This window comes from Pantherophis guttatus, chromosome 4, assembly GCF_059756535.1.
Source record: "Pantherophis guttatus breed Tessera chromosome 4, ASM5975653v1, whole genome shotgun sequence".
Classification (NCBI taxonomy): domain Eukaryota; kingdom Metazoa; phylum Chordata; class Lepidosauria; order Squamata; family Colubridae; genus Pantherophis; species Pantherophis guttatus.
Genome location: NC_142066.1, coordinates 135,309,018 through 135,336,543, shown reverse-complemented (window position 1 = coordinate 135,336,543; position 27,526 = coordinate 135,309,018). Strand labels below are relative to the sequence as shown.

The 27,526-nt window shown below is 36.1% G+C and overlaps 1 protein-coding gene across 3 annotated transcripts; it reads left to right on the top strand.

The window, feature by feature from the left end:
• Window positions 1-288: 288 nt before the first annotated feature.
• Window positions 289-25,801, top strand: CROT (carnitine O-octanoyltransferase). 3 transcript variants are annotated; one of them, XM_034402439.2, is made up of 17 exons: window positions 289-933; window positions 5,220-5,343; window positions 6,930-7,054; window positions 7,605-7,786; window positions 8,289-8,413; window positions 15,565-15,673; window positions 16,852-16,945; window positions 17,030-17,155; window positions 19,685-19,786; window positions 20,453-20,536; window positions 20,636-20,743; window positions 21,185-21,315; window positions 21,869-21,992; window positions 22,787-22,865; window positions 23,344-23,437; window positions 24,001-24,120; window positions 24,935-25,801. In XM_034402439.2, exons 2-17 carry the CDS (start codon window positions 5,229-5,231, stop codon window positions 25,053-25,055), a joined length of 1,839 nt encoding a protein of 612 aa, XP_034258330.1. In that variant the 5' UTR covers window positions 289-933; window positions 5,220-5,228; the 3' UTR covers window positions 25,056-25,801. The 3 variants fall into 3 exon arrangements, 2 of the variants coding, with proteins under 2 accessions (XP_034258330.1, XP_087748977.1); XR_015734070.1 differs by lacking the exon at window positions 22,787-22,865 and having other exon boundaries at window positions 504-933; XM_087892851.1 differs by lacking the exon at window positions 6,930-7,054 and having other exon boundaries at window positions 542-933.
• The last annotated feature ends 1,725 nt before the right edge of the window (window positions 25,802-27,526 follow it).

The following is a 27,526-nucleotide window of genomic DNA, read 5'->3' as shown; positions in this document are numbered from 1 at the left end:
ACAAATTGCAGTGGTTTTGTGTAGATAAATATTATTTGTTATTTAACTGGTGGATGCCAGCTGAAATTGTGTGCTCCAAGATCCAAGCCTCCTTGCTTTCCTAATTTTAACACTACTTAACATCCAAACCCACATGCTCTCTAATGAGAATGATGCTTGCTTGTTCTGCCAAGATGGATTGCAGGTAGTCTATCATCTGACAGAATTTAAAATTAGGAGAATTAGACTTGTCAATTCCTGAGTGAAATGACCTAGTCCTTTTCAACTTGGGCTACTTTTAAGATATATGAAGTTAGGCAGATCGAATCTTCACTAGGCTCATGGTTGACTCAGCCTTCCATCCTTCCGAGTTGGGTAAAATGAGGAGCCAGATTGTTGGGGACAAGATGTTGACTCTGTAAACCGCTTAGAGAGGGCTGTAAAGCACTATAAAGTGGTATACAAGTTCTATTGCTATTGCTATATGAACTTCAACTCCCAGAATCCCTCAGGCAGCATGCGTTAATTGGAGAATTCTGGGAGTTGGAGTCCTTCACATCTTAAAGTTAGGCAAGTTGAAAATCGTTATCATGGACAAAATGAAGGTCGCAGTTAAACCCTAGCCCCCATTCAGGCCAGTAAATCCGAAAGCACTGTAACCGTAACCTGTGGATCTCCATGGGCTGAGGAGAAACTTTGAAATCTCCCCCCTCCCGCCGCCGCCTTTTTGGTCTCGCCAAAGAGGGCCGGGCCGCCAGTAGGCGCTTCCTCCTCGCCTTCCTTTCGCGTGAGTTTAAATGTAGCGCAGAAGTAAGTGCAGAGCGAAGGATCCCGAGCGGAGGAGGAGGAGGAGAAAGGGAGGAGTCGCTTCAGCCACTGTTTTGACTGAACTTGAGGAGACGCGCCGAAAGGCCTCGGAGAAGACTGACGAGCGCCGTGAGGGCATGAAAGAAGGTGAGGGGAGCCTGTGAGCAGCTCGGCGGGGTCTGACCTGAACCCGCGAGCGGACGGTTGGGGGAATGAGGGTTCTGGAGAAGCGCCAAACCGTGAGTGGGACTGCGAGCGGGGAAAGACTTCGGAGTAGTGGTGGTGGTGAGGGAGTTCCCCTTGTCCGCGGCCCTAGTTCTCCAGGGCCCCTTTCGCTGAAGAAGAGTCGTTATTTCTCTGCTTGTTTTTCTGACCTCCCCTTAACTTTCGCTCTCCAGCCCGCCAGCTTCTGGGGACTGGACCTCTTAGAGAGTCTTCGGTTTTTCGGCATAAAAAAAAAACAAAACCCGCTTTGCACGAAGGCTCAGAGACGGAGCTTCGTGCCCTTTAATGGTACCACGCAGAAAAACGCTGGGCGTTGTTGAGTATGAACAAGTAAAATCAATAAAAACTTAACTTTCTTCCGCTGACAATATTTACCATGGAAGAACTAACTATAAAGGACTCGCGACTAGGAGCTCGGGCACAGCTTGCCTTCAAAATATGGGATCTACCCCTATGGAATAGAGGAGTGGATTGGAGTTTTTTTTTTTTTTTTAACGAATAAATAAATAAATAATGCGAGCATTCGAGTCCCCCCCCCCCCCCCAGCCTTTCCTGGGTTTCGCAACCAAAATTATTTCCCAGCCTGTGTTGAAAAATATAGTATTAAAATCTCATTGAGCTGTCGTGAGAAGTGGCAGCAAATATGGGGTTAGTTTTAATTTTTAATATGGTATTGTTTATTGGTTCGATTTATATGCCGCCCTTCTCCGGAGACTCAGGGTGGCTTACAATGCGTTAAGCAATAGCCTTCATACTTTTGTATATTTATACAAAGTCAGCTTATTGCCCCCACAATCTGGGTCCTCATTTTACCTACCTCGAAAGGATGGAAGGCTGAGTCAACCTTGAGCCTGGTGAGATTTGAACTTGCAGTAATTGCAGGCAGCTGGTGCTATTTAACAGCACTGTAGTCTGCTGTGCCACCAAGGCTCTTTATGGTAAATATCAGTGTTATATAACCCATGCAAACCAAAAAGCTCTTTTGGAATTTTTAATGATTTTTAAAAATGGGAAGGGGTCCTGAGAGAAAAAAAGTTTAAGACACTTTGTTTTGAACTGATTCCCTAAAATTTCATGAGATCAATTGAGGTAATAGTGAGATCGTATTTTCCAATATGAGGCAATCCATATGTGTTTCTTTCAAGGACCCTCATCCTAAACTAGAATGGGCAATTAAAGAATCTGTCTGGAACGTACAAAGTGGAGGAGCTTTAAATGAACCCCAATCTCAGCAGGTGTTTTTTTCGTGTTTTTTCCCTCTTTACATTGTAATAATGTGGCAGAATAAGTTCAGCTGTAACAGCACAGTACATTTCCTAATTCTGGAAAAGTGCACCTGAACTTTTAATGTGCCATGATAAGCAGCAGTGAAACTGGGTAGGCTGTTGAGTTTGCTGGTAAACAAAGGGAATGGAGAGAATTGGGGCAAAGGTTTCTTCTAATAAAAATGCAGTATATTGCTGAAAATACTATGGCACATCCTTAATTTGAGCATGTGGCACGTGACTTGGAGACAAAAACCAGAATGTGCACCTTCTTACTTTACAGTAACTGCAATCTACAGATTCATACAATAGCAATACTTTGTGCCCCAGCTAAGGACAAGAGCAATATGGTTATATTGATTATTTGATTCAGATATTTTTATGAATTGCAGCATTTTAATAGTTAAAGCTACTCTGAATAAAGGTAAATGCTTTAAGTTTAAAAGATAGTGTTCGTATTTGACTAAGATGCAGTGTTCTTAGAGGAATAATGTTTTTTTTCCAGTAACTGCTCCTAGCATTTCTAGATATTTTTTCTGAATTTCTGGATTATAGAAAATTCTGAAACTTTGGGTTACAAAAACATAAAATTTGACATATGCTCCAGGTTTGAAATTAGGAAGAAAATAAGAGAAAATGAATAGTGGGAATTTAATAGTTTTAAACCAGCAAAACATAAAGTCTAATTGGAGGATGCAGAGAATCTGAAATTGTATAATAGAGAAGAGCAGGAGCAGAGCAATAATGAAAAAAGCAGTTTTGGTTAGCCTTTGAAACTCATTAAAAAAATTAGTATAAATTGTTAAAAGAACTAACTGTATTATAGTTGCTAGCCAATTTTCTCTAGCAGTTTTTATAACTTAACATTTATATTAACAGTAGATTGACAGTAAGAAAAAATAGACATATGCAAAAAACAAAGGGAAAAATGAACTTCAAAGACACATGAAAATATATTATCAAAAAACTCTGTTATTCTGCAATTACATTGCACCTTTATGTGTTTATACAAAAATAGATAAAAATAGAAAAATAATGGCACACACAATTCAAATTAACCATTAACCATTGAAATATTTTTCCAGTTAAGGCCTGTAATGATAAAATGCTTATTTAAATATATTTTTGAACCATTGTTATATATATATACTATATATTTGCAGACTTGATGAAATATGATCTATCACACCTCAGAGGTGTGACTTTGAACTTTTAACTATACCAGCAGAATTAATACTGATTTCTATTTTTTGAAAAGAAAAGCTATTTTATTTGTTAACTTGCAGAAGAGAAAATTTGTAGTCTTGTAAAATTTTAAAGAATTGCAAGGAGTATTGTCTGTTTTTTTGAAGCTACTAATTGTGGATGTAGAGGTCTGATCTACATAGCAATCTTAAAGATGATTAATTATGATGATTATGTGCAATCAAGTAATTTTTGACTCCTACTGATTACAGGTCGTCCTTGAGTTACGAATGTAATAGAGCCTGTCCATTCCATCTATAACTCGAGAATTTGTGATAGTGAATCTCGTACCTTGAACGACATCACTCCCTGCTTTCGCCCATTTAATAAGTGGGCGAATGCATGGCTCGTTAAGTGCCCATAAGATATCTTGGGATGGGGAAGGCCATAAGGGGTCTAGTGAGAGAACAGCCCACCTACTTCAGACCACCCAAGACCTTCTCAACCCACAGATACCTCATTCTCTCCCCCTGGGGCCCCCATAATTGTTCCCCCCCATCCTGTCGCGCTGGGTGACTTACTTTATGAAGATCTGTCCCCTCTTCAGCCTGTTTCTTTTCCTGTTCCCTCCTTTCTCATCAGCAAAGAGCTCGATAAGGCCTTTGGCGCTGAGAAAGCAGCCCCGTAAGGCCACACGTAGCCTTTTGGGGCTGCTTTATTGATGCTGGAGGCCTCGTCAAGCTGATCTCCAGCGAGAAAGCAGCTGCAGAATGCTGCAAGTGGCCTTTCAGGGCTGCTTTCTCATAGGCAAAGCACTTGAGGATTGCGCCCCTGTGGGCTTTGCCAGCCCTTTGCCAGTAGGAACAGGACTTCGGAGGGCTGCGTCCACTCTTCCTAAATTCTACTGGTGCCAACAAAGGCTTTTTGCAAAGGGCTGCAATCAGGAACACAATCTCCCTGCAGGCTTCAGCAAGGAAACGGCAAACAGAAGGAAGTCCTGAAGAACCAAAGCCTTCCCTCCATTTGCAAGTGTCCTGGCCTCAGTTCTCAGAGAATAAAGGCCTAAAGTGCGAGATTACACGAGATCAGTAGCACGAGATATCGTGGTACGTTAGGCCTTTGTTCTCTGCGAATGCAGGCAGAGAAACTGGGACAGGAGAGATCTTTGCAAGATAGGTGAGTTTCCACAGGCAAAGTGCCTGTGAAGACTCGGGGGTGGGAGGAATAGGTGGAATGAATGTTGCAGAGCCTTGTAAGGGTGAACAACTGCTGTGCTGCTGCCATATTCATAATTTTGGGATTTGTTCATAAACGCTAGGGGGCACTTATTGCATAACTTTGAACTTTGCTAAGGGAACACTCGTAACCCAGGGATTATCTGTACATAGTTAGATTTTCTCAAAGATGATCTATCCCTTACCTGTTCTTTCAAGTCTACCAACAATGCATTAATTGCCACTGTGATTGAGTCCATATTAAACATTAATAGAATTAAAACAAATTTTAATTATTGTATAAAAAGCTGAACAGTTGGAGGAAATACAAACACACACACACACACACACACTTTTACATACATACATACATACATACATACATACTTAAGTTACAGAATAATCAGAAGTGGTTAAACTGTTTTCCTAACTAACTTTTCTTCCTGTTTTGTTATGCATAAATGTACATGATGTAAAGACTAAAAGATAAGCAAATTGCAATAATACAAATGTCAAAAATGAAAAATATTATTACTTGCCATAGATCAACATAATGGAAAACCAGTTAACTGATTCTTCTGAAGAAAGTACATTTCAATATCAGAGTTCCTTGCCTTCACTGCCGGTTCCTCCTCTTGATGAATCCCTAACGAAATATCTTGATGCAGGTATGTACATTATGATGCTTTCATTGACTTGAAGATTGCTTTTGATTCTATCTCTAGAATATGGCTGGGGAGGAAATTAGCAATCTTTTCTATAGATCTGTGCCTTCTGTGGCTGATAATAATAAATGAGAACACTTTCATGTTTCTTAACTGTACCATCACAGGAAATCCCACTGCCTTAATCCCTGTATTGAAAGGTATCAGGACTGTATTCTTGCACAATTTAAATTTATTTTTTATATACACTTTGTAGTTAAAAATTCTATTGAAAAATGAGTTTCATCCTATAATATTAAATAACAATTTCATCTCATTCTCTTTATGCTAAGAAACTTTTTTTATTTAGATTTTTTTAAAAAAATTAATATTAAAAATGTTTTAATATTTTTGTAAGTAACTCAAGAGAGTGAACATTCTTAATCCTCTTTCCTCCTCCTATTTTCCCTACAACAGCAGCCTTGTGAGGTGAGTGAGAGCGACTAGCTCAAAATCACCCAGCTGGTTTTCAGGCCTAAGGAGAGACTATAGAATTCAGAGTTTTCAGATTTCTAACTTGGGGCTTTAACCACTAGAAACTGGCCCTGAATGAAATCATTTTGTTATAGTCAAAGATTTGCAGTGGCAAAGCCTGTGAATCCTTGCAACATATTGTTATGAAAAGCTGGAAATTAATTATTTTAAATTTAATTTGGTTTTAATTTCTAACTGTTGTAGCAATTATTGTAAATGGAAAATTAATGGACTAAAATTTTAGTTTTGCCAAACAGAATTTTGTTCCAGCTGTTGCTAAAAGCTGTTAATCTAAAAAGACATGAATGCTCTATAAACAATCCTCTCCAAATTTCTCAGAACTCTTCTCTGTGTTTTGTAATATGTGCCTGACACATTCTTTCATTTGGAACTTGGCCTCATATCTGTAGAATCCTGTATGGGAATTTGCCAATTGAAATGCTGGATAAAACAGGATTTCTGGGGCATGTTCCCATTTCAGTTTTAGAAACATTCAGTTGTTAAAGAGCTAACTGACATACATGTTCAGGTTGCAATGTTTATTTTACAAACCAGTTAAAAAAGAAAAAGCTACAAAAGGCAAATATGATGATTCAGCGGTTAAAGATGCTGAGCTTGTCAGTTGGAAAGCTGACAAACCTGGGTTCAAGACCTGAACACCACGCAATGGGTGAGCTCCTATTACTTGCCAAGCTCCTGCCTGCCTAGCAGTGCGAAAGCAAGCAAATGCAAGTAGATAAATAGGTATCACTTTGATGGGAAGGTAACAGCTTTCCGTGCACCTTTGGTATATATTCATGCTGGCTACATGATCATGGAAGCATCTTCAGACAATGCTAGCTTCCTTGGCTAAGAAACAGAGATAAGTCAGATATGACTGGACAGGGGAAACCTTTACCTATATGTCCTGTATCTATTTCTGTTTGAGAGCTAGAAATAAATTCCAAATGATATGCAATCTCTAGAAGTTTTGTTTATTTGAAATTTGTTTTATAATAAAGATGAAGCCTTAATGCAACTTGAAGTAGAGAAGTAAATGTGTTTAAAACATATTTTCAATCATTTATATTGTGCAGTGAAACCTTTCCTAAATCAAGAAGAGTATCAAAGAACTCGAGACATAGTCAGAAGATTTGAGAATGGCATTGGAAAGGAGCTGAATAAAATATTACTTGAAAGGGCTACAGTGAAGAGAAATTGGGTATGCTTTTAAGAAAGCCATTTTTCCCAGTCACTATGTATAGTAATAAGAATATATTGACAGTGTTCACACATTATATAATGTGGGCTTGTTGGTTTGACTTAACATGTTTGTGAACTTGCAATTGACATGTGTAAACCACACTTTATTTATTATAATCCAGCCGCTGTAGTTATTGTAATACTTCAGCAAGCCTTGTCTGAGTAGAATCCTGTCTCGGTTCTAATTCTTATGATACTGAATATCAGAGAAAAAAAAACACATTAGCAGAATCTAATTCAACAGCAAACTTCGCTTTTCTAGATAGTAAATCTCACTAGAAATATTTTCCTTTGAACAGATCTGAAATTATTTTAAATTTTGCTTGATTTCATATGTGTTCTGTAGTGTAGGAAGAAAGGTTGCTATTTGAACATCATATATGTAACATTTCTTTGTTTTACCAAATACTTTGTGCTGTGCTTTTAATGTCAACCATAGGATAGAACCTGAACTTTACAAATAGCCATATTAAGGATCCCTTTTGCTGTTAATTGCTTTTTCTTTTCAGTTGGAAGAATGGTGGCTAAATGTGGCCTATCTAGAAACCCGTTTACCAACACAAATCTATCACAATTTTGGAGGACCAGGCTCTTATATTGAACATTATTGGCCAATTAAAGAAGGGACTCAGATAGAAAGAGCATGCATAAATGTTTGGCACACCTTGAATTTCTGGGAACAAATGAGAAAGTAAGAAATAAAAAATCACAATGTAGTAATTATAGTTATGTATGGATTACTTGTCATGTTATTATGAGTTAATATTGCTAACATCATTTATAAGTTTAAAGTAGAATTTTATATCTGGTTAATTAAGTCTCCAAAAACTCACATTTATTTTTAAGATCTATAAAATTAAACCATTGGGACTCTAATAGGGAAAAAAACCTAAGCACATTACTGCCTTCTTTCAAATTAAAGCTTCTGAAATAAGTGCCACTGTTTTAAGTAAGCATAAAGATAATAGCCTGAGAGAATAGTGGATATTTTTCTTAGAAGATGTTTCACTTCTCATCCAAGAAGCTTGTGACTTGAGTGCCTTGTGTATGTCACATTATATGGAAAGACATCATAGGCCTTTCAGAATATATAGTATTGAAACATACTGAAATATAGCATTTCCTTAGTTCCTGGTTATAAATTTATGCTTATTCATGCAGCTTCAGTAACTTACATGCTAATTACCTTACAGGGAAAAGATGGCTGTACATAAATCTGGCAATAAGCCCCTGGACATGGATCAGTTTCGAATGCTTTTTTGCACTTGCAAGGTGCCAGGCATTGTTCAAGATTCCATTACTAATTATTTTAAAACAGGTAAATGATACTTTTTTCTGAATAAAAGAAAGTGGTTTCAATGTAGTATATATAATGTTTATCTGATACATATGGATCAGGGGTGGGTCCTACTTACCTTTACTACCAGTTTGCGTTGTGTCCGCGCACGCTTTTCTGTGCATGCACAGAAGCTTCTGCTCATGCGCAGATTGCTTCTGACGATGTCTGGGTCAGTGGGCAGAGCCTCCCACCGGTTTTACTATTGGTTCTATAGAACCGGTCCGAACTGGGTGCAGCCCACCACTGATATGGATGATCAACAGGTATATTTATAAACCACATACCTGGGAGTAAAATCTAGTCGAGCTTAGAAACCTTACTAGCAATAGCATTTAGACTTATATACCACTCCATAATGCTTTACAGCAGGCATTGTAAACAAATATAAAATAAGTTTATAGGAAAGCTCTCATTACAGTACAGACAGTACAGTTTGGGCCAAAATCTAGTATGTAGTCTGAATACCTGACAACAAACAAATAGTCTGGTTCCTTAAGATAGCTGTTGTGAAAAATACTAAAAGGGCTGAAGATTTTTTTCACGTTTTCCTTCAATAAAAATGCACAGAAAGGCAATAATATTTGTGGGTGACTAGGCTAGTTGCTTTTACACATTTTACTCTAATCTGTAATGTGGCCCAAAAGTGTGTTGGCTTAATTGGTTCTGTTTTATTCAAGGTGCTATGGAGAGCATTTTAAATGATTATCTTGCTGGCAGTCTTTTTAACAATCTTGCCACTCCATTCCTGTAGTGACTACTGTTCAGTAGAGTGGTGAGTGCCACCTTTTTAGTAACTGCCACCTTTTAACAAGTGGCAGTTGCTAATATCCATTCATGCCATAGATATTAGCTCCCAGAATTGTTGATGGATATGTTTGCAACTGGCCCTATGTATAATCACCAGCACTATGGCAACTAATGCCTCTAACACTGTGGTGAAGAGATTCAGACAGTAAATGAACAGTGAGTCTGTATCAGTAATAATGGGGCCCTCCAACAAATTAAAAATAATATAAAAGCATGTCCCCTTGTTGGTAGAAGCAGTGGACAAACTATACTACTAAAAATATTGTCTTCCTAGTGAAATTAATCTGTGCAGAAAATTAGTCTTAATTTTATTTAATTTTTTAAATCCTTAAAGGTGTATTTGGAACCTCTCACTGAGGATTGAAGGAAACTCATCTAGTGTAGAAAGTTGTTAATCCAAAGGTTTAACTGAAAAGTAGTCAACAAGAAATTTTCCAAAATGATTAGAAAAGGAAGTCTGCAAACCCAGTGTACTAAAGGTGCTGATCAGGGTTTGAGCATAATGGTTATTTTCTCATAGAGCTTTAAACCCACCACAGAGACTTATGCTTTCTTGTGATCTCACGAGGGAGCTGCTGTCAAGAGCACTTACTTGGGGGTGATCTCAAGGCCTTTCCATATGTAATGGGAAATTACTTAGAACCAGTCTGCATGCTGGCTCTTCACTCTGCTGTGGTTGTTGGCTCCACAAACAGTTTGCTATTTCTTCCCAGAAGCCTCTGGTTAAATGTTTTCAAAGAGATCTAGTGCTATAATCATGTATTAATAAGGAGCCCATATAAAACTTGACTTGCACTTCAGAAAGTGCCAGTCATTTGTTACATAGGCAGTTCTGTGAAGAAGCCAGGTATCTTGTTAGTTCAATATAACAAAGCAAAATAGCAAATGAGGACAGTGCTGAGTGACTGAAGGGCAGATGCTATGTACTGCTCCAATAGGAGCTGGGTATAAATCAAACATGCAGCAAAGTTTTTATTGGAATAAGATGGGAATGCCACTTTATATCAGGACAGCTAAATACAAAATTAGGCAGCCTAAGTTATGGGATGTGGATAAAAGACATAATTATATGGATAATTCCTAAAATTGTTAACAAGGCATCTGCCATCAGGAAGATGTGGATAATCACTGAGAAAGATATCTGACATCCCCACCTCCAATGGTTAGAATCTCAACTGCACTGGCACAGAACTTCTTAGAGCTTTGCTTCGAAACCCATCCCTCTTTATGTTATAAACAAAGGGTGTTATTTTATTTTTATATCTGTGTTTCATCCACAGTTCATAAATCTAATATGAATTCAGGTCTGTCATTTTGTAATCTGTGATAAGTATACCATGGAAAATTACACATCACTTGTACAATGATCCATAAACCTATACTTACATTGATGTTATACAATATAACTATGTTACATAATACTACATTGTATAATTATAAATATTGGTTTGCAGGTTAAGAGAGGAAAGTTTGTAAGATAGTCATCTCTATAAATACGCTTCTTTATGTTGCCTTCAAAAAAATTGGTTTGCTTTAACTTAATTACTGTAAGATGTTGTATGTATATTGCGGTACTATTGATGTGGAAATTGTGCATCAATGAAAAAAACAATAGTCAGCTGTTTTGCCCCTTTTGTAAACCTACATGGATCTCCTAAACTTGTTACATAGTAATTATGTCCAACAGTGGTTCCCAATCTTTCTGGCTTGGTGGATCAGTGGGGGAAAAGGGTGGTTCTGTATGAATGGCAGGCGTGTGAGTGACTGTGTGCAGCTCCATTTGTGCAAGCAGTGGCATATATGCCCACTGCTTGCACAAATGGAGCTGCGAGCGCCCACCACTCATGCAAGTGGAGCTGTGCTTGTGCGCTTGCCCACCACTTGCAGGACTTGGTTCCAAAAGGGCCATGGCTTGAGAGTTGGGAACCCCTGGTCTACAATACTTGGAATCAGACAGGAATATTCATTAAAGGCAATAAAACTTAGCTGTGGGGGGAAAAGATGTATTAAGCACCATTTATAACAGTTTTTCTGAAGAAAAAGTCCTGTTTATATACATGCTAACATTTTTATTATCAGCCAAATCCTGAATTGCATTCAGTTAGTTTTGTTTTTCAATTTATACAGAAGTGCACAAAATGTGAAGCAAGCCATCAGCTACTATGTAAATTATGATACAAGAGCTTATAGTATATTTTGCGGAAATATGCCATAAATTGAAGCATTTTCCATGACTACCAAGTCAATGGGCCAGTCTGATTCTAGTTACTCAACATGGTTTGATAATGACTATAAGGAAAAGAAAAAACAGCTTAGGAAATCACTTAGGAGATACTTAATCAGCCCAAACATGGAATTACAGAAGGAGTATATTACCATAAGGCAGAAATATAAGCAGCTATTGAAGAGAAAAAAGGCCTCCTATATTGACAACTTATGGGCTGGCCTAGAACAGGCAGCAAAGCTGGCCTCACCCACACTATTCTGGTTGGAGGTCTCAAAAATTATTAGAGATAGAAAACTAATAAGTGACCCAAACATTAGTGCAGAAAGATGGGAGAAGCATTTGGCCACGCCAGCAGCAGCGGAAAGCTCCGATAAGCTTATATCCTCTCCGAGCTTGATACAGGAATATGAAGCCTTACCCCAGTGGGAAGAAGTGTCAGTCACGGAGGTGAGGAGTTTAATCTCCTCCCTGAAGACAAACAAAGCTCCAGGACAGGATGCGCTCCCGGCATCGTTATTTAAAGATAACATAGCCTGGTGGGCGCCTATCCTGGCGGGTCTCTTTACTTTTATCAATAGAACAGGGCAAATTCCTGCCAGTTGGCGTTCATCAATAATTATCCCCTTACATAAAAAAGGCTCTAGAGATAACCCAGATAATTTCCGATTAATTAGTCTAATCGATATTTCAGCAAAAATTTATGCTAAACATTTGCTTCATAAATTAGAGGACTGGATAATGAGAAATAACATTCTAGCTGAAGAACAGTCAGGTTTCAGAAGCGGAAGATCTACTATGGATAATTGTTTTGTGCTGGACCATCTAATAACAAAGTTTAAGTTTTGGAAAAAACCACTGTATGTGGCATTCATAGACTTGAAGGCAGCCTTCGACACAATTGATAGACAAATTTTATGGGATAAATTAGAGGCCGTGGGAATTGAAAAAAAATTGTTATATCTAATTAGATTGTTATACACGGAAACCCAAGTAAGAGTTCGAGTGAATAGGACAGGATCGGTAATAAATGCAATCCCAATAAAGAAGGGTGTCAGACAAGGTTGCATCTTAGCCCCAACACTTTTCAACTTATATTTAAATGACCTTCCAAAATGTTTGGAAGATACATCACTCCATGGGCCTAGTATAGGAACAAGACAGGTCAATTGCTTGTTATATGCCGATGATATAATTTTGCTGTCGGCCTCACAGGTGGGGCTACGAAGGTCACACAGGAGGTTGGCAGCATATTGTATAAAAAATCGCTTGACAATTAACAGAGAAATCAAAGGTAATGATATTTAGCAGGCAACAAAGTATGAGGAGATGGGTTTTAAATGGCAGAAGAATAGAACAAGTTCAGTCATTTACTTATTTAGGGCTAGTATTTCAGACAAATGGCAAATGGAATAAGCAGGTAAAAGCCAGAGCTCGGAAGGCCATGGCTCAGATGGCTCAATTAAACAAACTTATTTTAGAGAAAACTCCATCTTCATTAATCCCAGTGCTAAAGGTCTTCCAGGCGAAAATTGAACCAGTATTTACCTATGGGGCAGAAATATGTGGGGTCGGTTAAGTTGCCTGGACTGGAAACTCCTCAAAATAAGTTCCTGAGGAGAATTTTGGCAGTGTCTCTTGGAACCCCAGCATGTGTAGTAAGGGCAGAAACGGGAGTCCATGCGATTGGCATTAGGGCCTTGTTGAAGACTGTTTATTATTGGTTAAGAATAATCGGGGAGGAAGGCAGGTTACCAAAATTAGCGCTAATGGAGCAGATTATCTCAAGTAATAAAAATAACTGGTTATCAAGAGTTCTGAAGCAGGTATCTAGCTCTGGTATCCCTTTAAATTGGCAGCAGTACGATCATAGGCAGATCCGAAATTGGATTGCACAGAGATTTAAGGACATAAGTGCCCAATCGGATATTGCACAGGTGACAGCAGTAAAAGTTTGCCCCTGGTTATCAGCTAATAAACAAATTTTTAAAATAGAAAAATATTTAACCGTGCCTTTATTTCCCGTCATAAGGAGATTTTTTACTAAATTGAGATTAGACCAACTTCAAACAAATATGCTTTAGGGTAGGTATAAGGGTATCCTTGTAAGAGAAAGAGTCTGTTTATGTGGGATGGGGGAAGTTGAAACAATGTCCCATGTAATTTTTGATTGCCCCCTATACTCAGATTTGAGGGAACATCAACTGAGCAGGATCTTTTATACCAGCACCCCTAAGTCTAAAGAGCACTTCTTGCAACATTGTCTGTTAGGTTCTAACTTGCAGTTGGTGAAATGGATTGCCAAATTTGCGGTAAAGTTGATGGAAAAAAGGACAAAGTTGGTGCAGCAGAATGTGGTAGATTGTAGGAAAGACCATTTGATCTAATAATGTAATTTTAATAGTAGTTTTAAGACTGATTGAGTAGATGCAGGGGTGACATAATATAATTTTAATCATATTTAAATTGCATCTCAAATGTATTTTATTCCGATTTCATTTTAGATCGTATTTTATTCTAATTGCATTTTTAATCGTGCGTTATTCCAATTTCATTTAAATTGTTTTACCAAACTTTTGTAATGATTTGTTTCTGGAACTCTGCACTTTGATATGGCCCAAGGGCTAATCAATAAATAAATTCAAATTCAAATTCATTCATCTATATAGCCTGCTGTAATTCTAATAATAGTAAACCATTTGGGGAATTTGTACTAAAAAGTGGTATATAAATGTAATAAATAATGTTACTTATCCTTGCCTAGCAAAGCAAAAACTTGAAGATGATTAATCCTAACTATGCTATGTCTGTTTAATTGAATACAGTGGGATTTAGTTTTTAAATTGGCATATAAAAGCATTGAATTGTATGATGCTGCTGCTTCTGTGTTTTGTTCAAAGCAAGTTTAGTTGAACTTTCAGTACTGCCTTCTAAGTATAAAACTAATTTTATAGCACCCTGAATTTTCAACTGCACTTTCATTTGACCCAGATTGTTGGGGGCAATATGCTGATTCTGTAAACTGCTTAGAAAGGGCTGTAAAGCACTATCAAATGGTATGTAAATCTAAGTGCTATTGCTATTTGTATTTGTATCCAATAATAGTTGTGTTTGCACACAACCGAATCAGAATTTTGAACTTCTTATCAGGGCATTGTGTTCTGTGTATACATCCTGTTTACTCTGTTTGCTACTGTGTCTGTATACATATAGACAAATGCAAGCACATATATGTATACATGCAGATGGAGACATTATGTGCTACACCTGTTTACCCCACATTTAGTGCACATGGTTTTAAAAGATCCTTTTTTGTGGAGTGAAAAACATCTAGCTAAAGATGATATTGTATGGGGAGGACAATGGCTAAAGCTTCTTCCCCACTGCATCTGTTCAGAATCTTTGTTTTAGTTTCATTATTAATAGTTGAAAATCAAGTACATTTTTTCTGCAATCCAGCTGGTGAGCAAGGAAAAAATAGGTAGTCCTCAACTTAGTACTGCAATTGGGTCTGGATTTCTGGCCGTACGTTGTTATAGTTGTAGGTCAAGTCACTCATGTGACCCGATCTGATTTATGATATTTTTTTGCAGTGAATCACCATGATAATTAAGCAAATCCATGGTGGTTGGGTATACTGCAGTCATAAGTGTGAACCCATTCTTCCAAATGGCCATTTTTGCTGTAAACCTGAAAAAACTGCTGCAAATCACAGCCATGTGACCATGGGACCCTGCAACCCAGTTGTAAAGATGAGCCAGTTGCCAAGCACCTGAAATGCAGTCACATGATTATAATTTGTCTATGTGTGCCACATTTTACGACAATCAGAAATGCTTTATGGACTGTAAAACATCTATCCCACTACACAACCAGTCTTAAATTGAGGACTACCTGTAACAGTGTTTCATATGCTTGCAGATAATTACCATCCTGCTAAACAATGAAGATGCAACTGATTTGAGATATAAATCTCCAATATGCTGGCCTGTATGGCTAATAAGAGGAAAAGGTTATTGTTCGTGTCCCATCAACCTAGGAAGCATTTCATGAAGATTATGCAAATTTCTGTATTAATGAATTAAACTTTTTCTTCCAGAGAATGAAGGTGAATGTCCATCTCACGTGATAGTGCTGTGTGAAGGCAGAATTTTTGAATTTGATAGTTTACATGATGGTCATATTCTGAGCCCACCAGAGCTTTTTAGGTATGTTTAGAATACAATCTAAAAACAACCTGCTAATCTACAGCTCTTTCTATACAAATTTGACATTAAATATTTTTATAGTGATATTCCAAATATGCTCTATAGAAAGAAGTAGTCAATGAAGATTGATGTAATTTAAGGGCTTCTCTATAAAACCAAAGAGGGAGATACTGTATATTGAGTTTTGAATTAATATTTATGATTACTTCCATTTATACTTAAGTATTGTTTCTATATATTTTTTACTCATTTTGTGGTAAATACAGATGTCATTCTTGCTATGTTACTGTAATTCAGTGTTTTCTTTTTAGGTCTAATTTATAGCATTTTATAGCTTTGTTTTATTAAATACAATTAAATGTCAATTATACTGTTTTTAATAGTTTTATGTGTCTTGAAAAGTTCATTTCTAGAGCGTCTTTCCTTTCATTGCCTCCCACTCAGTTTATGAGGGGAAAGTGATAAAAGTCAGCTGAGTATTTTGTTTCCCAATTTAAAAAATGAAAGGAATGTAATTATAATTCCCAACTTCCTAAAATAATTCTATGCTGCATTAAACAAGGACACATCTTAAAATCAAGATATTATTTTGTGATTGTTAAACATATTTAATGAATTGAAAGAACCTAAATATGGAAATGAATGGGAGAGAGAATGCTACGTTGTTTGCTGAAACATCATTTTAAATTCAATTTATTTGTGACTGGACTTGCACTTCCCACACTGCAAGTGCTTGTTTCCCCTCCCTTTCAAATTGTCCAAGAGCATAATTACTATCACTTTATTAAGGAAGAATGAGGAAAAATAGTGATCTACTTGGAGAAATAGTGTTGCAGTTAATAAGCTCTTTTATCTTTATTTCATGTATAATATATATGCATACCTCCAACGTTTTTTTATTTTTATAATCTGGGTTTTCTCTGGATAGACTGTCTATTAAAGATTACTATAGCTAATAAAGAACACTAATCTTATCTGTAGTACTTCTAATATTTACTAAATAACTTACAAAAGAGATGAATGTTTAGTTTAATTAATAAGGATCTGGAAACTTAATCATTTTCAGTATTCTGATTTATGTATGCTGGCTTAACAATAAAACAAAAAGGTTTTTCTTACATGATAGTTTGTATTGGAAATGCTAAGTATTTTTAACTTGGTATTTATATTATTTGCAGACAACTTTCCTACATTAAGAAGAAATGTGAGGATGAACCTGAAGGGCCAGGATTGGCTGCCTTAACATCTGAAGAAAGAATCTCATGGGCAAAGGTTTGGACTTTTTTTTTTTAAAAAAAAGACATTTGGTGCAGATTGATGTGTTTTATTTTAATAATTGTTTTGTTTCCCTCTTAGACACGTGATTATCTTATCAGACTTCATCCAAAAAACCTGTCTCTGTTGGAAACAATACAGCGTAGCTTATTTGTAATATGTCTAGATGATTCAAAGCCTCAAGCTACACCTGAAGATTATTCAGAGGTACTTAAAGAATTAAAATCCATGCTATTCTTACTAATCTACTCATTTTTAAGAAAATGATTATATTTAACTGACCTTAATTAGCCTTGTTATGTTATAAAGGAAAAAGATTTGGAGTGATCAAACTGCATAGGTTAACTACACCATGCATCTGGTTTATTCAAAATGTAAATTATAGTGTGTCACAGACAAAATGTGGGGATTATACAACTCCAATGAAAGCATAGCAACATTCCTCCCCAAGCCGCTAGTTTATTAGTCAATAGTAAACACTATGTTTAGAAATACGTCTCCCAATTATATATACATTGGATTGCAATTGAGTAGGAGTGATTTTGCTTTGTTTTCTTTTCTTTTGTCTTTATTTTTTAGCATGGTTATTAAGGCTGTGTAGATTTTAGAGATCAAATCTAAAACACAACACAGCCCTGTTACTATGTAGTATAAAGTTCCTATAAGTAGTTAAAAGTGACAAGAGAGAGAAATCATTGATCAATTAGTAGAGAATAAACTGTAATTTTTTTTAATTGTAATTTTCTGAGATCACATTAGCATTTTCTGGGTCCAGTTTATACTTTTTAAGACAAAGAATACTACTTTATCTTATGCATACATTAAGTATAACAGAAAACAAAAGCCTCCTTGAATGGAGCTTGACTTCTTATGTATGGATATAGTTTTGTCATTTTCTTGACAACAGCATAAAAGTAATTACAGACAGTCCTTCAGTAACAACCATTCATTCAGCAAATGTTCAAATTTACAGCAGTGCTGAACAAAGGGACTTGAAGATTTATATTCATTGCAGGGTATATGGGCATTGCAGCATCTCTGCAGTCACATGATTATAAATTCAGGCATGCACTCAGTCTGCCTGGATTTAAAACTGCAGGGATGATTTAGTTCCCTTCCACCAATCTCTTCACTATCTCAGCTGCCACCCCCACCCCCACCCCCCAAGCCTACCAGCGCATGCAAAATTGCCATGGCCTTGGAGACCTTGGCCTGTTCCCAGACTGTCAGGTTTGCCTTCTGTCAAGAGGCTTGGGCCTGTTTCCATACCACCACATCTGGAGGCCCCAACCTGCTTTCCAACCCATATCCAAGAGGTCCGGGCCTGCTTTTTATACCATCAGGTTCAGGAAGCTTTGGCTAATTACAAGGCCACTGGTATACCCAATTTGCCCCATTTATCTTTGCAGTTTTTTGCACCTGATGACAGGCATGCCATCTTATGCAAGGCCTGGCCTTTCTGCTAATAGTATAGCCTTTATTGCCATTGTACATCATGTATACAACGAAATTGGTTATGCTGCCTTGTGCCATTTTGCAATGAGGCTCCATTTTTTTTCAATTGTTTGGAAATCTTGGGTGGCTTGCTACAGGGCCCATTAGTATGTGGAAACCTGCTATAGCCTGGGAAGCTCAGTTAATTGCAGACCAGGCCTACTTTCCACCCCATCATGCCCGGGAGACCTTGGCTAGTTATAGGGATCAGCACCTATTTGGATGAGCCTTCTAAACTATAATGAGAATGGTGCCTGCTTGCTGAATGGCTTGAGGCAGTCTTGGTAGTAAGTTCATGCCTTGCATAGCGTGGGCACGCCTATCAGAAACTGCAGAAAATCTGCAAAGTAAGTGGGTCAATTTGCATGTGCTGGTCAGCCCTTTAACCAACTGTGGCCTTCTGGGCCTTGTGGGGGAACAGGTCCCAGGCTTCTCAACCTGCAGCAGTTTCTGCACACCAGTAAGTCTTGTAACTGGCCGAGGCCTCCTGGGCTGTGGTAGGTTTCCTATGCTGATAGGCTCTGTAACATGTGCCAAGCTACCCAGCACCTGCCTCCATCTGCATTTCACCCCCTACAATCCTTACTCAGACTCCATCTGCTTAATGACGCACAAGATTACCCACAACATTTCCCCACAAGTTTTCTGTTTTTTTTTTTTTTTTTTTTTACAAACATCAATGCATGAACAGTGTGGCACCTGTCATACATTTTAGTACAAATAAAATATATTATATTTACTACGTTTGACATGTTTATATAGTTCTAGTAATACACATATTTATGTTAATCTTTCATTATTTAGTTATTTCAAAAATATGTTCAATGTTATTTTTATGCCAATCACCATATTCTGAGTGTCATTCTTTTTAATCCAAATAAAACATTATTAATCATATTTTCTAATGTATCCCCCCCTCTCAAAAAAAAAGCCTTGGTATTCTAAATGGGCTTCTAGAGCATTAAGAGAGTACTGTTGGCTGCCAGGCTGCAATGTTGCATCCCTAGTTGGTATCTAGAGACAGCCATTTTAAAAGCAGCAATCAAATTGAAGATGGTATAGGAGATAGTATTGGAGGTGAGGAACCCCAATGGTAGGTGGAGATCTTGCACTCACACTTCCTCCTGCAGTGATGCCAGAAGACATGAGAAGTAGGGTATCCCAGTGAGCATTTTTCAGTCTTTGAAAGGCAAATGTGGCAATTTTTTCTTTCAGAACTAATAATGCCAATTCTTGATTTAGATCACCAGATTGGCACTCGCAGGGAATCCAACATTGCGGTGGGGAGACAAATCCTATAACTTCATTGCCTTCTCAAATGGTTGCTTTGCATCAAACTGTGATGTGAGTTTGTATCTTTCACGTTTCTCATTTTGTTTGTTTTGTTTATACAGAAACATTACAAGCAGCAATTTTAAGAAATATCTGCTTTTAATGCAGCAATTAATATATTTATAAATAGCAACTTAAAAAGAATTTGTTTATTTTGTTACTGTGCTACACTTTAAATTACTAGATAAGAAATATTGACCTAACAAAATTATGAGCAACCCTTCTAGAAAAAGATCATTGAAGATAGGCCACATGTGGAACCTGAGTGGCGTAGGAGGCTAATGCCTCCTACTAAGGCAGCATTTAACATCCAGCTGCCTGCAATTACTGTGAGTTCAATTCTCACCAGGCTCAAGGTCGACTCAGCCTTCCATCCTTTCTAAGGTGGGTAAAATGAGGACCCGGTTTGTGGGGGCAATAAGCTGACTTTGTATAAAATATACAAAAGTATGAAGGCTATTGCTTAATGCATTGTAAGCCGCCCTGAGTTGGCATATAAAAATAAATAAAAATAAAAAATAAAAATGTGATATGCTGCTGGATTACAATTCTTAACAGGCCCACCCAGCTTGACTAGCAGTATTATAAATTATCTATGGTTGTAAAAAATAAAATGTGATGTTGATTCAAATATTTATTGCTCCATCGAGTAATGTTTATTTTATATATATCTTCCAGCATGCTCCTTTTGATGCCATGGTTTTGGTGTACCTCTGTTCTTACATTGATTCCAAGGTTTTTGAAACAGAAGGGAAATGGAAGGTATGCTGTTAATTGTATTTCAATCCTTTTCCGATTGATACAACTCCCCTCCGGTGTCAGATAAATTAAATGGTTCTCTTTTTATTTCATACAAAACAGGGATCAGACAAAGTACGCAATATTCCTTTGCCAGAGGAGCTTGTGTTTAATTTCGATCAGAAGGTTCTAAATGATATTGCTTGTGCAAAGAACAAATATTACAAGCAGGTATGCATATAAATTTTTGGATGTCATATATTTGTGCTTGGTGTTAGTGCATTCCTTTTGTTTCCATTATATGACGTGAATGAGGATGAAGCAAAAGAGAAATCTTTTTATGCACAGCTGGTGACTTGTTAATTTGATTTGCCATCTGCTTGCACTGCAGAGCAGGATCCATCCTGAAAGATTTTGTATCAGTTCCTCAAATGTAGGACATGGAGGTAGAACTATGCTTTTTTCATATGTCCTGGTGATAAGCATGATTTAGGATACCAGTTTTGCATTTGTTATAAGCCAAAGGTTTCTGTCAGTAATATGGTAATCATCACTCAGTTTCTAAAGTCTTGAATCTCGAATCTTTGCTAGATGTTATAAGTTCTGTGTAATTCAAAATATAAAATTTCCCTTCATTGGTTCTCTGAAATTTCATTATTTTTCTCTTTTCAGGTATCTGACTTAGAGGTTGTGAATTATGCTTTTACAACTTTTGGGAAAGCACTGATTAAGAGACACCATCTTCATCCTGATACATTTGTCCAGATTGCTCTCCAATTAACCTATTACAGATGTCATGGACAGTAAGAAATGTTTTTAAATATGTATTAAATATTTTTTATTGTATTAAATACATATGGAGTATAATTTATGGAGCCTTTGAAAGTTAACAAATAGATGAAAATTATTTTCTCATCCGTATGCACACTTTACATATTCCTTAGAATTATCAAATCAATGCCTTTTATGTTTCTTCCTTTCTCCTTTATTTGTGTATTATTTTGCAAGTAGTACAGACTTTATCCAAAAATCTAATTTGTTCATTTCTTATCTTTTTGCACTACTTAAATGCATTATTCTTCATGTTTGGATCCATTTATCTAATATTGTTTGTATTGTTATTATATCAATTTTTTTAAAAAAAGTCATTTTAATAATAAGGTATCTTGTGAAGGCCAGATGAAATAAATCATCATTTTTTTTATATAAGGTTCAAAAACTGGAATGGAATGACTTTGTTTCACATTCTTTTTGGTAAAAGTAATTTGCTATATCAACAGACAGTAGGGCTTTTACATATCTATTCTATGAGCAGTTAAAGCAGTTAAGGGATAAATCTATCATTTTTTTTTCTAGCCCTGGTTGCTGTTATGAAACTGCAACAACCAGACAATTTTATCATGGCCGGACAGAAACTATGAGACCATGTACCACTGAAGTAATTGAATGGTGTAAATCCATGCTAGACCCTACAGTCACTGTGAGTATTTTAGTCAGAGATTTTTAAAAATTGTGATCTTATTTTGTGTTTAGTACCAAGACCTATATAACCCACCCACCCTTACTCATATATTTAATAGGAGGTCAAAATCTAGTGGAGATAAATTTCATCTTTCCTTAATGATAAATCATTTCGTAAACTGAATTCATAGTTGTCAGCATAAGAGAAAGTCCAAATACTAAAGGGATCATGTTCAGTATGAAATAAAACTTGCAGGACATTCCTTTTGAAATAAAAAATCTCATGCTCATGGATATTTTAATTCCTCTTTAAAAGTAGTTATATTTTACCATGTTATTTTTGTTAATTAGATTTTTTTACTTGGGGGAATAATGTATTTGCATTAAATTTATTGATTCATATTGGTTGTGCAAGTACAGATTATGTAGATTATACTTGACAAAAAGTAGCTGCTTCCCCTTTCATAGTTTCTAGAAATGTAGAACACAATTTTAGATGTGTATTTGGGACTTGATTACATTACGTACTTCTGGATCATCCTTCACATTTCAAGAGCAGCTTTCCGTAATCTGATGTGGAGCTTCAACTCTCAACAAGAAAGGCCTAGTTGCAGATGGGGGTTATTCAACTGAATCCAATCACCCTCCTTATCTTCTGTGGCAAACAGATGGAAGAGTTAATAATTGAAGCATAGAAGGAACCATTCATCTTGGCTCTTTTTCCTTTTCCTACTGTCTTTTGCTATTTTCTGAAGAAATGTTTAGATATAAGCAGTTTGGGTGGAATAATTATGTTTTTCTTAATTTCTGCAGCAAGGCCAAAGAAAACACCTAATGTTAAAGGCATTTGCAAGACATAATAAACTGATGAAAGAGTGTGAGAATGGAAGAGGTACATTTTTTTAATCTTGCAGAAGCAAAGAGATACATAGCCTCAAAATAGCAAAATAATCTTTCATGTAATAGAAGAGATAATTTTTTTTAAATTTACCTATTGAAAGTAATACTATTGTTTAGTTTTAATTATATTTAAATGACAAATAAGTTTTTTCCAACCCAATATCCTCCTTTAAAAGTATGGCTGTGGGTAAACTTTGATCTAGGCCTAAGTAGTTGTACATCCTGGCATTAGTATCTTTTTTCTTCATAAACTGTGATTTGTTTTCTTACCTCTCCAGCTCTTATTATAACAGTGCTGAGTAGAGTCATAACTCTAATGTACACAATAAGCCCCCAACTGGCATCACATTTCTTCCAGCACAATTCTCAAACCATCCTTTCCACTATTCTCAGTTCAACAGGCTGAATGGAATAAACTCTGTCCAAGTCATTGAACATTTTGTCACAATTAATTTATATTTCTCAAACAGGTTTTGATCGTCATCTCTTTGGCCTCCAACTCTTGGCCAGAGAGCATAGTCTTCCAATGCCAGAACTCTTCTTAGATCCTGCTTTCACCAGAAGGTATTGAAAAACATATTATATTTAGATTTACCCTTGGAATTAAATCATTCTATACCAACTGAACATAAGGTTTTACAGGTTGTCCTCATTTAGCTAAACTGGCTGGGCTTATGATCTTACTTCAGCTTTCCTGTGCTTTATAGACAAAGTTGTAAAAGGTGAGATTGGCGTAAAACTATTTTTTCATCACCATGGTGAACAGTTGCTAAATGATGTAATCACTGAATAGGAACAACCCATATTGGAGTTGAAAAGATAAACAGACAAGTAATTGTTTAATGATGGGACAAACGTTCATTGGTCCAACAGCTTCCAGTGATAAAGAAGTTGCACTTCTTTTAAATTATTATTGTGGAATAAGTAATTCACTTTTTCCTTTAACAAGTGTGCCAGAAATCTTTATAATACATTATCAGTTTGAGCATTGAACCCCATTCATTTATTTCAGTAAAGTTCCTTAATCTTAGCAGGGAAAGCAATTATATTTGTTCACCTTGCTCCTGGGTTGAATCTACATGTCTTATTTTTTACATGCTTTCTTGTTTTTTTCTTTTAATTTGCAGTGGGGGAGGTGGAAATTTTGTTCTTTCAACTAGCCTGGTAGGGTACACAAGAATTGCAGGAGCTGTTGCTCCAATGGTAAAGCATGGTTATGGCTTCTTCTACAGAATTAGAGATGACAGGTAAGAATACCATTAACATTATTTCAAGTAAAAAATTGAAACCTGTTTTCTTTTGCGTTATGTGTCAGTGTGGGAGAGATCAGTACTATATTATTTCAGTAATGAAAACTTGACTTCACAGTTGGCTTTGTAGGCACTCTTAACTGTCTTCTGTGTAGTTTTAAATATGATTGTTCTTTCTCCTGAAATATCTTATCAATTCTGACAATTATCTGATCTACTCTATCTATTCCTTCACATAACTAACTTAAACTGGTAACTTTCTGTTGTATGAATGTAGCAGAGTGATCAGTTCAGTTTCATTAGGATATCGTGAATTCAGACAGTAGGGTTAACTCCATAACCCATCATCCATATAAATGGACCTATATTTTAGCTTAAAAATTCCTAATCAGGTTTATATACTCCATAGTGCTAAATTCTTTTTTCTTTATTTCTGCTGCTTGTATTAGGAATAACATGCTGGGTAATATTTTAGGGGCATAATATCATAATCAAACTTTCTGTGAAATACTGATGATAAGACAAAAGTACCTCACTTTACAACATTTTAAGCCTTTTTTCTCTTAACTTGAAGGTAGTTATTTTTTCATGTTGTTCAAGTTCAACGTGAAACACATCTTGAACAGATTATTTCATTCCCATTTTATAGCATAAATCTACCTACCCATGATTAGCATGTATGATTGTATCTTGTAACATTGTGATTATTTAGGTGCCCAAGACTTTGTGTATACCCAACTGAAATTCTGTGCTGATTTTTTAAAAATTGCATATTTATCTAAACTGTTGTGTTCCATCTTTCCTCTGGTAGGATTGTTGTTGCCTGCAGTGCCTGGAAGTCATGTCCAGACACAGATGCTGAAAATTTATCTAAGGAATTGTTCCGGTCTTTTCAAGACATAATAAAAATGATGTCCACAGCCCAGATGTAGAAAATATATTGAAGCTCCAGTGCCATTTTTTTTTTTTTACAATACCATATCTATTGAAATTGATTGAAAATATTGAAAAATTTGAATATGAAAGCTTTACTTAAAAGGAATGATTGAAGTGGACATGGTATTTGACAGTTAGGCATAAATCATGCAAAATTCTACTGCAATAACAATGCAATTTTCCTTGAATAATCTGCAGCTGCAATGCAAAATATGATTAGAACTATGCAATGATAAACTAAACTTCTAAAATGCAAGATTTATTGAATTTTTCTATAGGAAAAAAGTTAGTTACGTAATCTTACTAGCAATAAAGAATGCAAAATCATGTTCATATGAATTCAATGTTTTGAGTTGGTGTTTTCAGAAATACACTGGGGAAAACTTGCTTTTGTTTACTATAATGGAAAGTTGTATTTTGAGCAACCATTGGAGCAATCATGTTTTTGTTCTATATGAAATGTGTATCATTGCTTTTTCTTGCCTTCAAAAGTAATCAAAGAAAAAGTATTAAAATACTTATGAATTTATTTCAGGTAACTTGGGGTTGTTCTTGTGTTTCATTCAAAGGCTTCTCTATAAACTGGAAGAAATTATAATTAAAGATACTGTATTTTCTTGCCATTTCAAATGTATAATTCAGTATGATTCTCAGGACAACATGCATTCTTTGTATCATAAATGAGAAACTCTATGAATAATGCAATTTATTCTTGAAATAAAGCCATTCCAAAGAGCAAAAACGTGAATATTATTCATCTATGCTTACTTACATTGTTCCATTATGATGGGAGGGCAGGTGTATTCTTAATTATTCTACCACGCAAGATACCATAGTTAACAAGCATTCAAAAGTCTTTGAAAGAATGAACACCGAAGAGTAGTATACCTTAAAATTCAGTTGATTTCAAACTGAAGGAAATCAGTATAATATTAATGTAACTAACTAGTTTGGCAATCCTTAACGTTAACATATTAGCCTGCATACTGGATTCCAGGCTGCAGGACTTTTCAGCTAATGTGGAGCTTCCTTTTCTTCTTTCCCTGTAGAGGGATGAATTGTGATTTGGTATAAGTTGTTAAAAGGAGGCCAAAGTATTCTGCTTTCCTTAGTACATGTCCATTTTAATTGCAGGTCTGTTTATTTTTGCACTCTGCACATCTGTTATTACAGTTTTGAATAGCCACTAGTACATAACACAGTAAAAGGTTTTTTTTAAAATAATATTTGGATTGTTGCAGTGCCAGTTAGTAAGAAAAATGAATGGCCCAGCTGGTTTCCATGCCTCAGGGAGGACCAATCCTGGGTTATCTCAATCTGAACTCAGCACCTTTACCACTACACCATGATGAAAGGCAGTTTGTATGCTTGCAGTTATGTTGGGTTTTCATTTCTAAAGACAAGAATTCTTCCTTACTTATAAAGTTAGATAACATTCATAGGGTTAAGGCAGAAATTATTAAAAAATCCAGGATTCTTTTTGCAGAGTTGTTGGTGTCACTCGGCCTTCCCAGCAAAAAAAAAAATGGAGGGGTATTTGCTATGCATTTTAATTCCAGAAGACAGGATAGGAATCTAACAAAAGTCATTATGATTTTGCCATGTGGCAGAAGAGAAATCAAGTCAATAGAATATATACTTGGATTTTATTTTTTATTTACTTATTGCATCTGTTTCTGAGATGACGAAAAGGTGTTCAGATGTTTGTGTAATTCTGTAAGAACATCTAGCTGATCCTGTGGAAGACAATCATCTATGCACAGTAGTGTGTTGAAATAACTTTAGAAAATGTAGGTGGTAAGTGTAGATAAATCCTAGTCTTTGTAGTCTACTAGATCGTTGTTTAATTTCTAATCTTAAATTCACTAATCAACTGCTTGATAATCTGTTGATGACCCAGATTGTGCCATCGTGTAAATTCCTCACTTTGTACACATTCAAAAGGTATTGTATAATATGTATACTAGTATACATGGAAAGTATACTATACTATACTTTATTTGTCTTTTCTAAAATGTTTCCATATTATATTATAGTATAGTATAGTATACTATAATATAATATGGAAACATTTTAGAAAAGACAAATTATTTATTATTCTCTGGTAGATTAAACACGATGGAACAAAGTGCATGAGCCAGATATGTTCTAATTTTAAGCATTACACAATAGTGATAGGTAATGAGAAACAGCTATGAGAATACTCTTCTTACAATAGGTTGTGTTTGGCTGGATCACAATGTAGTGAAACACACAGGATTTATCTTCACATCTAATTTCTAACCCTTGCTAAATTTCTTACTAAATTTTGTAGAGATTTAAATCATTAGACTTTGTACTAATGTCACTTGTACCTAATCACGTGTAAGAAGATATAACAGCTAATGACACTTTTTCTTTCACTGGCCATGATCATTATTACTGGGTTTAACTACAAATAGCTGTTATATACAATCCAGAAACCAAT

Bases quoted from the DNA above. Each gene is read 5' to 3' on its own strand.
- CROT (XM_034402439.2), top strand. From the start codon at position 5,229: ATGGAAAACCAGTTAACTGATTCTTCTGAAGAAAGTACATTTCAATAT. The intron at 19,787-20,452 runs GTGAGTTTGTAT...TATATCTTCCAG, and splicing joins GCTTTGCATCAAACTGTGAT to CATGCTCCTTTTGATGCCAT. The intron at 20,537-20,635 runs GTATGCTGTTAA...CATACAAAACAG, and splicing joins AAACAGAAGGGAAATGGAAG to GGATCAGACAAAGTACGCAA.